Genomic DNA, 11,106 nt, shown 5'->3' with positions numbered 1-11,106 from the left:
TCATCTTCTGTCTTCAGGAAACAAAGCTGCGTCCCCATGACCGCTTTGTTCTCCCTCATTTTCAGTCCGTCCGATATGATCTCCCCTCTGCTGAAGGCACTCCAGCCCATGGAGGACTCATGATTCTTCTCCATGATACTCTCCATTATCACCCAACCCCCTTAAACACTTCCTTCCAAGCTGTCGCCGTCCGTCTTTCCCTTTCCAGATACACGTTCTCTCTTTGTACTGTATACATTCCATCGTCCACACCAATGGCACGAGCTGATCTCCTTCATCTTCTTGGTCAGCTTCCACCCCCCTATTTGCTGGTTGGGGACTTCAATGCCCACCACCCGCTTTGGGGATCTCCACATTCTTGTCCACGTGGCTCACTATTGCTAGACGTCTTCCACCAAGCGGATCTAGTTTGCCTCAACACTGGGGTCCCTACATTTTTGTCTGCCTCCACGACACATTTATCTCATTTGGACCTTGCGGTCAGTACTGTTCCGCTGGCTCGGCGCTTCGAATGGTTCGCCCTTGATGATACACACTCGAGTGACCACTTTCCATGTGTCCTTAGACTGCAGCCTCAACTGCCATATATGCGTCCGAGACGCTGGAAGTTTGCCCAGGCCGACTGGACACTTTTTTCATCTCTAGCGACATTCGATGACCATCACTTTCCCAGCGTTGACGATGAGGTCACACACGTTACCGACGTTATTCTTACAGCTGCGGAACGTTCAATACCACGCACCTCCGAAATGCCCCGGCGCGCCCCAGTTCCTTGGTGGAACGAGGCATGCCGTGACGCAATACGTGAGCGGCGATGTGCTCTTCGCATTTTCCGTCACCATCCTACTTTGGCCAACTGTATCCGCTATAAGCAGTTCCGTGCGCGATGCCGTCGCGTTATCCGCGATAGCAAGAAGGCAAGCTGGAAATTCTTTATTAGCTCATTTAACACCTTCACTCCCTCCTCGGAAGTTTGGAGTCGGCTTCAACGGTTCTCCGGCGCGCCTAGTTTCTCCCTGGTCTCTGGGCTCACTGTCGCGCATGATACATTCGTGGACCCCGTCGCAATTTCTAACTCGTTGGGTCAGCACTTTGCTGAGATTTCGAGCTCTTCCAATTACCCGCCAGCGTTTCTCCCGAAGAAACATGCAGCGGAAGTGCGACCTCTTGCTTTCTCCTCTCAAAATCGCAAAAGCTATAATACTGTTTTCTCCATGCGGGAACTCCAACATGCACTCTCTTCTTCTCGCTCCTCCGCCCCAGGACCGGATGGTATCCACGTCCAAATGTTGCTGCATTTATCAACCCGTAGTCTGCATTACCTCCTTCGCCTTTATAATCGAATTTGGACCGACAGTACTTTTCCCAAACGATGGCGGGAAGCTATCGTCGTTCCCGTTCCGAAACCTGGAAAGGACAAACATCTCCCCTCTAGCTATCGCCCCATTTCTCTCACGAGTAGTGTCTGTAAGGTTTTGGAGCGTATGGTGAATTACCGTCTAGCGTGGTGGGCTGGAGTCCCGCAGTCTTTTAACACCTGCCCAATGCGGATTCCGAAAGCATCGTTCTGCCGTAGACCATCTTGTTGCTCTCTCCACTTATATCATGAATAATTTTCTCCGGAAACGCCAAACAGTAGCAATATTTTTTGATCTGGAGAGAGCATACGATACCTGTTGGAGGACAGGTATCCTCCGCACACTGTTCTCTTGGGGCTTTCGAGGTCGGCTGTCCCTTTTTCTTCGCGAATTTATGGCAGAGCGCACATTTAGGGTGCGGGTGAACACTACTCTCTCCCGTACTTTCTCCCAAGAAAACGGGGTACCCCAGGGCTCCGTGCTGAGTGTTGTACTGTTTGCCATTGCCATCAATCCAATTATGGATTGTCTCCTTTCTGATGTCTCGGGCTCCCTCTTTGTGGACGATTTTGCGATCTACTACAGCTCTCAACGGACCAGCCTTCTTGAACGGCGTCTTCAAGGATGTCTCGATCGCCTCCACTCTTGGAGCATCGAAACCGGCTTCCGTTTTTCTCCCAGTAAGACCGTTTGTGTTAATTTTTGGCGACGTAAGGAGTTTCTTCCACCCTCCTTACATCTAGGACCTGTCAACCTTCCGTTTTCGGACGTCTCTAAATTCTTGGGTCTTATGTTTGACAGAAAACTATGCTGGTCCTCCCACATTTCGTATCTTTCGGCTCGCTGTCTGCGATCCCTCAACACCCTCCGTGTCCTGAATGGTACCTCCTGGGGAGTGGACCGAGTGGTCCTTCTCCGCCTCTATCGCGCCTTAGTGCGCTCGAAATTGGACTATGGAAGCATAGTCTACTCCTCTGCTCGGCCGTCTATTCTTCGGCGTCTCGACTCTATTCACCACCGTGGATTACGTTTAGTGTCTGGAGCTTTTTACACCAGCCCTGTGGAAAGCCTTTATGCTGAGACCGCTGAACCTCCGCTGTCCAATCGGCGAGCAGTCCTTCTGAGCCGTTATGCCAGCCATCTGTCTTCCATGCCTGCTAATCCAGCCCATGACATATTTTTCGACGCCTCCTTTGATGTAGGGTATGCAGGCCGCCCCTCCTCCCTACTACCACCGGGAGTCCGCTTCCGTCGACTGCTCCATTCTCTTTCCTTCCGCTTTCCTACAACCTTCTTGACAACTTGGGGTACGGCACCGCCTTGGCTCCGTCCCCGGATCTGCCTGCTCCGTGACCTTTGTCGATTTCCCAAGGATGGTACCCCTTCACTTGTTTATCGTCGTGCATTTGCTGCTCTATGTGCACAAATGACGGAAGCCACATTTATTTACACCGATGGCTCGAAAACATCGTTAGGTGTAGGGAGTGACTATGTTGTTGGCGACACCACAAATCACTTTCGGCTTCCCGACCAGTGTTCGGTCTATACTGCGGAGCTTTACGCTGTGCTCTGGGCTGTCCACTACATCCGCCGCCATCAGCGGATACAGTATGTTATCTGCTCCGATTCTCTCAGCTCTCTCCTCAGTCTCCAAGCTCTTTACCCTGTGCACCCTCTGGTCCACCGGATTCAGGACTGTCTGCGCTTGCTCCACCTGGGGGGCGTCTCGGTGGCGTTCCTCTGGCTCCCGGGACATGTTGGTATCTGCGGAAATGAGGCGGCTGATATTGCAGCCAAGGCTGCAGTCTCTCTTCTTCGGCCAGCTATTCCATTGATTCCCGTCACCGATCTACGGCGCGTTTTATGTCGTCGTGTTGTTCATTTATGGCACGCGCACTGGTCGACACTTCCCCAAAATAAATTGCGGGACATGAAAACTCTTCCTTGTACTTGGACCTCTTCCTCCCGAACGCGTCGTCGGGAGGAGGTAATTGTAACTATACTCTGGATATTGCACTGTCTTTTTAGCCATAGACATCTTTTAAGCGGCAATCCTCCCCCACTCTGTCCCCACTGCTCTCAGTTGTGGACGGAAGACACCTTTTAATTGAGTGCCCCTATTTTACTCCGTTACGCGCCCGTCTACAGCTGTCTCCTGATATATCGTCAATTTTAGCAGATGACACGCGATCGGCCGATTGCGTTCTAGAGTTCATTCGTGCCAGTGAAATGTCGTCAGTCATTTGAAGTTCTTTTTGGGACAACCAACCCCCTTCTGTAGTAAATTTTGAAGCCTTCCTTCTGCTTTTAGTTTCTCCAATTTTATGACTTTCGTTCCCATTGCTGCTAGTTTCCGTTTTCGTTTTTTTACTGTTTCCTAAGTCATAGACCGGGCGCTAATGACCTTAGCAGTTTTGCGCCCTAAAACCATAACAAAAAAAAAAAGAGGATGCCTCTCCATCAAGTATTTGTTACTGGAATAACTCCTGTTTAGATTCTATAAAATATATACTCTCAGAATTATTATTTTAAAGATTACTAAAACATGTCAATAATCATAGGCTACCAATTGTGAAACCTACTTGAACATACATGAAGGTAGACAGTAGAATGCAGGAACGTCTCTTGTTCAGTTCTTCTCAGGCATCCTACGTAGCAAGTCCCTTTTCACAACTAGGTACCGACACCGGGCTTGTGGGCTTTCCAGTGATAGTAGCTTGATTGTACAGTATGTCTTACTTTATAATACAGTAAGTTCAAAAATTATACATAGTAGTTTTTCAACATTTTATCAGCTGTTGAGTAAATCGTGACTGTGGTTATTATTGCAGTTGACCCTGTTGCAATTGGTTTACTGAGATAACTCGCTATAGAGGGTGTTGCAGAAGTTTCAGTACCCAAAACAGTGTCAGTCATATGTAAAAGAAAAATAAGAGTTTTTCATTTTCCTTTGTGAGCATGTGTGGGAGGGGGGAGGGTTGTATTCACATCTCTGCTTCAATGAGAAGTATAAAAATTTATCTATTTACCATAGAAAAGACAATATGAAACATTATGTAAATGTTTATATGTGGGTTAGATTTGTCATGATCGAAACTTTATTCTTTTGCAGATTATCCAGATGTTTGATGGAAACTGCATTGCAGCTGCAGTTGTATAAATGAAAATAATATGGGTAATTCATGGACACAAGAAGACAGAAAAGAAACGGATGAATTTGCTGGTAGAGACATCCATGCTGAGCACAACAGGTCAAATAGCCTGTCTTGCAGTTGTTCATTTTGTTGCTCACGTAGCAGTGTGATTAATTGTGATAGGAATGAAGCCTTGACGCCGGTCAGTTTGAACCTGAATAAGAGGCAGATTACCCCTAATATTTGTAACGCAGATGTCAATACATTACAGGAAACAAACTGTTATTCTTTTAGAAAGATTGAATCTGAGGTTCCACAGTGCAGTTATTTTGACACTCTGGTATCTAAAGAATCAGTAGCAAATAATACATATTACTTGCCTGACTGTAGTTCACAGGAAGATGAAATTCTTTGTAACTCAAATTCTGTTATTCACGAAGAACAAGGACAGGAAGTGCGTAAATCACTGCAGTTGAAAGAAACTACAAGTGCATTTCATTTGCCTTCGAGAGAGAGTAGAACTCTAGATTTGAATGAAGATTATAGTATTGCAAGAGCTTTTAAAGATAAAATTATATGCCCACTTGAGGCAAGGGAGGACAGTTTAGTACTTGAAAGGATTAGAAATGTACAATCTTCATTTGAAAATTGTGATAGTGCATTTCCAGTTTTTAATAAGCTGCCAAGGGAAGTTTTATTGGGAGATAATTTGATTGGGTATCTTCCATTTGTGTGTGAAAATTTGTGGGGAAATTTGCGTAACTTCAATGCACATATTTTTGCAGAAGACGTGATGGAGGGGATAAATATGACCGACAGTTTGGATGGAGCTAATTTATGCAGACGGATTGATGTTATTGAGGTTTCTTCACAAAACCATGCATTGGATGAGACCCTGAGCACTAATAGATTTCTGTCAGACAGAGATGAAAACGATATACTGCCTGTGGCTAAAGACTACTCTATGGATGCAGTAGATGGAGTATTTATTGGAGTTATTGACAAAGTTGATACAGCCTCAGCCATTGCATCATTTCAATGGAAGGGAAAAAGTTATGCAGCAATTATCTCCAAGAAGAAAATTGAATATAGAGGGAGGAAAGTAGGAAGGAAATTGAATGTTGATGAACTGCTTGTCACTGGTCAACATGTGACACTACATATTAAAAGTAATTCAAAAAGTAAACAAGGCAATTTAATTAGCTCTCGTGTGATATTAGATGTAGAGAAGGGAGAGGAGTTGCAGGAGAAGAATTACTTTATGTCTCCCCTATACCTAGCTGCCATGAACAACTCATCAGGACTTACTTCCATCCATGCCACTATTGAATCAGTTTTTGATACATGGGGAACATTGTCCTTAGTGGGAGGCGAATGTAATCAAAAGGCAATTTTTGTTAGTGAGAATGTGTATATTAATGATTTCAATGTCCCTAAAGAATGCCCTTTAAATCTAGTTCTTTACAAAGGGATGCCTGCTGTATGTGATGTGAATTCATGCAGTTGTGACATTAATATTAAATTGTTTTTGTTTGTTGGAGAAATTGTGGAACTGGTGAACAATGTAGGTATAATCTCATTTTTCAGGAGAGGTAACAAGGAAAAAGCAGTTATTTTAACTGAAAATTTGTATTTCAACAGAGAAAAATTTACTTCCTCTGATTTACATGATGTTCTGCAGTTAAAGGAAAAGGTGGCTTTTTTGTGTATACCATCTGAAACAAGTGAAATAAGATTCAAAGCAACTTATTTGCTTCTCTGCAATGATAGAGAAAACGATTCTGTAACTTTTGATACTTTTAAAGATCACTATCATTATTTTATTGATTTACTTTCCAGTTGTCAAATGAAATGTGAGAAAAGAGTTCACAGTACTGTTGAGATGCCCAGTGTTCCATATAATGCAACAAACAAACCACCTGATTTTAACATGTTCATACAAAGTGAGGCTAACTTCAAACAAGCATCTCAATCATTTATGCAAAGTTTGACTCATTTCAAGAAGTGCAACATGTCAGAAGAGCTTCAGGAAAACAATAATTACCGCACTGTGTTAAATGATTTGGGAACAGCTTTGGTGTTTGGTGGTTTATTGTGGAAAGAATACATTAGTAACAAATTTGACAAAGAAGCATCATCAGCACTCAAATTAAATACTGTTCGTTTCATTGACATTACTGGGACTGTTTATGAAGAAGGAATTCTAATGTCTGGAGAAATGAAGATCTTATTTCACCTAAATGATGTGTATGTGAATGGTGAAAAATGCACAGTTTTACCAGTGGGTGCAGAGTTGCATTGCACTGCTACAGAATTGCCACACCGTGGCTGTCATGGTGAAACACATTTTGCATGGTGCCTTTGGCAAGGAACAAGGCCAGATGTGCAGCATGTATTCAGTGTGTTTGAGTTCAAAAAATCTGATGCAGTAACACTAAAGGAAAATAAGCAGTACAAAGGACAAGTTGTAGCCATATATCCACCACGTGCTGCTCTTGTGAGGCTATACATTGGAGGGAGTATAGTACCAGTTGTAGTGTTTTCCAATTTTCTGCAAGACAGAGTGTGTCCATTCAATTTTGAGGGTGATCATTGGATAATTGATTATATTAGTATTGCTGACTGTGTGAGTGTTTCAGTTCAACCAACAAAGAAATCCAACAAAGTTGCAAAACTTGGCTACCAGTGGACTGCAGTAAGTGCCAGAAAGAGCTGTTCTTGTGAAATCAAGCCTCAGAATACAAGGATTCTTAGCAGGTGCAAAAGAAACCCATACAAGGGCAATGTTTCTTTTCTATGTAAGTCTTTTGCTGTAGTTACATTTGATACAGATGAAGGCTGCAAGTTTGGTTTTTTCATAAAGGATTTTGGCATGATTAATAATGAACCTATTGGTTCAAATGTGGCACTCTCTGCTGTATTGACACACAATTCTTCTGTTACATTCCAGAAGGATTCAATTTATTTTGTTAATGAGAACATATATTACATTTCAGTCATCTATGTGAGTGGATTAGAAAGGAAAATAAGCTCAAAGTGTAATACGTGCAGCATTTGTAGTAAAAAGATCGATAAACTGGTGGATTTTCCAGTTGTTAAACATTTGAATGCAGCGAGTGGTGTATTGATTGACTTCAGAGATGATGATGGACTTCTTGAATGTGGAATGTACAAAGCAGTGTTTCACAAATCAAGACTTTTTCTTTCGGGGAAAAAAGTAGGGAGTAGTCAAGTGTTAGGCGATGTGATCTGTAAAGGAATGACATTTTACTTTGTTGCAGTTGTATCAGAAGGAGAGTGGTATGGTTTACACACTAGTCATAGTTGTGTATGTGTTTGGGATTCTCAAAAACCAACTGTTAGTACTATTATGGAATCTTACATAACTAATGCTGCAGATGGGGACATGCTTAAGGAAAATGTTGCTTACTTTGGCATAGTGAAAGATATTGCACCCCCATCAGTTGCTCTTGTCACTATAAACACATTTGGAAGTTCAATACCAGTACTACTTTTTATTTCCAGTCTGGCTGTCGGCATAGAGAGGACACTGTGTACCAGGGATGACTGGATAAATGACTATTTAAAAATAGGTGATGAGCTGAAAGTAAAAATTGCAAGTAAAATAAAGAACAGCAGATTTAGAACTGTCTGTATTGCCTGGAAAACAAATGATGCATTAACAGCGAAAACTGTTGAGTGTGCTACTGTAAAGGAGGATACAATTTCATCAGATCAAAATTTCAGCAGTTCTATTGAGAATCAGATCTTGGTCCAAACACACACTAAAGATGAAAGTTGTGACATGATTGTAAACAAAGCAGGTATTTCACTTCCTGCAGGAACTTCTATTGACAGCTGTATTTCTTCTGCAGACTTTAGGTCCAAAGGCAATAATGCTGCATCACAGAATATGAAAGTTGTTCAGGAGGGGTCATATTTGTCTAGAAAAAAAACAAATTCGGAACTCAGTGATACGGACAGTGATACTGCAGAAGAGACAACTATTGCACGTCCTGTGTATAATGCCTTTGCACAGGATGATCATACATTAGTCTCTGATTTAGAATCACTGGGCTCTATGCTGGTAGTTGGTAGTTTGCTATGGAAGGAATTTGTAGCCAAGAATCCAGAGACAACTAATGACTTATCACACTGTAGATTTACAGATGCGGAAGTTACTGCAATACAACCAGTTTCAGAAACTACTGCAGTGTTAACTGTGGCTGTGTGTCCACATGAACCAGTGCAAGCATTTTTCAATGAAATAGATGCGTACAACATTGATGCAAACTCAAATGATAAAATATATTGTACAGGCATTAAACTTCCAGAGACAGGGCGTTTCAAGGAAACTTTCGTTGTTTGGTTACTGTGGCAAGGAATGCCACCTGCAGTGCATGAAGTATTTTCAGTCTTCAAGACTGAATACTCTAATGCTTTAGTTTTGCGAGATAATGTGCAGTATCTTGGAATAATTGTGGGCCTGTTGCCACCATATGTGGGTCTTATGAAGATTGCTGTGAGTAGTTCAGTATCAGTGCTGGTACTAATACACGTAAATGCGTTGACAGCTTGTAGAGGTATAGCACTTAGAAATTCATCTGGGAGTTGGATAATAGATTATGTGAGTGTAGGAGATGTGTTAACTGTAAGCATTGAAAGTACAAAAAATGCATCCCTTAAGGAAATTGGCATCCATTGGCGTGTGAAGAAAGTGTGGGACAACAACATCAAAAATGTGTCGTCACTTACTCCAGTGGATGATACGTGTACATTTAGAGGAGTGGTCACCGCTGTGTACAACGAATTTGGTGTAGTAACATTTGAAACTGGAGGGTATCTCAAGAGGGCACTGTTTTTCAAAGATCAAACAAGTATGAACTGGCAAGAATTGAAAGCAGTTGTTACCTCAAAGGAAAATTATGAAGTTTCATTTCATGTAAAACCAGAGTGTTTCAATCCAAAATCTATTCTTTGGCTTGCTTCAAATGTTATAAGAATTGAAGAACGTGAAAGTTGTGTCACGGAAGATTCATGTGTAGCTGATGAAGTTGATTCATTCATTAAAAATAGAAAAATTATTGCTTTTGTGGAAAAATTGCAGCCAGAAATGGGTCTAGCTGTTTTCAAATTGTGTGGTAGATATGAACGTGCCAGTTTTTCCTATACAAAAATATTTTTTGATGGTAGTCAAATAGAGCCAAAGTCAGCATTGGCCATGCTCAGAATCAATATGCGGTTAAGTATTAAAATCCAGAGGATAACAAATTCGGAACAGGGAACAGTTAAATATACTGCTGAGTATGTGGAAATAAGACCATATAATGAGATGCATGGAAATGGAACGAAAGTGTCAGGTGTTACCTCCCTCACTAATTTACTTGTAAGTAAATTAAATGTGACATCAGAACTGGAAGATGACAATCGTAGAATTTTAAAGGGTCTAATGGGTAAGATCAAATACGACAAATTGGGTACTGGCATCATAGAATTCAGATACAAAAATGAGGACTATGAAGTCCCATTTGATCAGTCTACTAATGTACTAATAACTGCACAAGGTGGTAGGAACCTTCGTGACATATGGCCTGCAGGTAAAATGGTTCATTTTAACTTACTTTGTAATATCAGTATGACGAGGTTGACTGTTGAATGTGTTTGGGAAAACAAAAAACCCAAAAAGATTGTTTATAAGAATGCTCCAGAACTCCTTTCCATGGACAGGAACAGTGTAAAATCTGGAGGAATGTATCAAGCAAAGGTTGTACTAATCAAAAAATTTTCTTTTGTTGCTGAAATTGTAATGGAAGATGACGTTGCATCAGTTTTTGTTACAAATGTTTCATTTCATCCATTCTCTGATACAAGAAAATTGTCTCGCAATGAATGTGTGTCATTACATGTAAACAAAGGTGACGTAGTATATGTTGTAGTTGAAAGATCAAGAAATGGCGAAGAACATGAATGGTTCGCTATAGAAGCTTGGAAAGAAGCTGCAGATCATACACCAGTGCCGTCTGCAGGCCTGAAGGCATTGAGAAATATTCAGACTGGAGAGGAAGCAAAAATAATAACTTTGTCACCAACAGAAGGCCAGCTGCAAACTGTAGCCGGTATAGTGCTCAGTTTTGTACAGGAGGATGTTTATCTTTATGGGGTACCTCTGAAAAATGTGGATTTGACAGACATTCTGTCAATAGGTGAGTTACTGGCCTTAGTTTCACTTATTTTGATTATCGTATATGCACTTGCATAAAACAAAAGATTATAGTAGTGTAATTGCTAATATTTAGTTTTCATTTTATAATTTTCCAGTGTCTTTATTCCAGTTATTGTTTTGACTCTGGCTATTGTTTTCATTCATAGGTCATAATCTCTGTTCATCCTCCACTGCACATGTTAATATTTCCGATTAATGTGTTGTAATACTTTACATTATCCTTACTTATAATTCTTTGCCTGGCTCCTCCAGGTTTTCGTCTTTTATGCCAGTCTCTTACAAAACAGTATCTAATATTATTTCTCTTTCATCTGTTTCTCCTATCTGCCTTCATTTAACATCTCTTGTCCTATATCCCCTTTGTATTTTGACGTTCATTTGGTTGAGCTTC

At 41.5% G+C, this 11,106-nt stretch overlaps 1 protein-coding gene across 1 annotated transcript in view; it reads left to right on the top strand.

Annotated features, from left to right (window-relative positions):
• The first annotated feature begins 4,847 nt into the window (after window positions 1–4,847).
• LOC126162532 (uncharacterized) overlaps window positions 4,848–11,106 on the top strand; it is a 78,425-nt gene continuing 72,166 nt past the window's right edge. Inside the window, exon 1 of the mRNA XM_049919104.1 lies at window positions 4,848–10,695. Within this exon, the coding sequence (XP_049775061.1) occupies window positions 5,286–10,695 (5,410 nt within the window). The 5' untranslated portion in view covers window positions 4,848–5,285. The remainder of the gene's footprint in view (window positions 10,696–11,106) is intronic.

Source organism: Schistocerca cancellata, chromosome 2, assembly GCF_023864275.1.
Source record: "Schistocerca cancellata isolate TAMUIC-IGC-003103 chromosome 2, iqSchCanc2.1, whole genome shotgun sequence".
NCBI classification, from domain to species: Eukaryota; Metazoa; Arthropoda; class Insecta; order Orthoptera; family Acrididae; genus Schistocerca; species Schistocerca cancellata.
The sequence above is the reverse complement of the archived record's forward strand: the minus strand, read 5'-3'. Positions and strand labels throughout refer to the sequence as shown.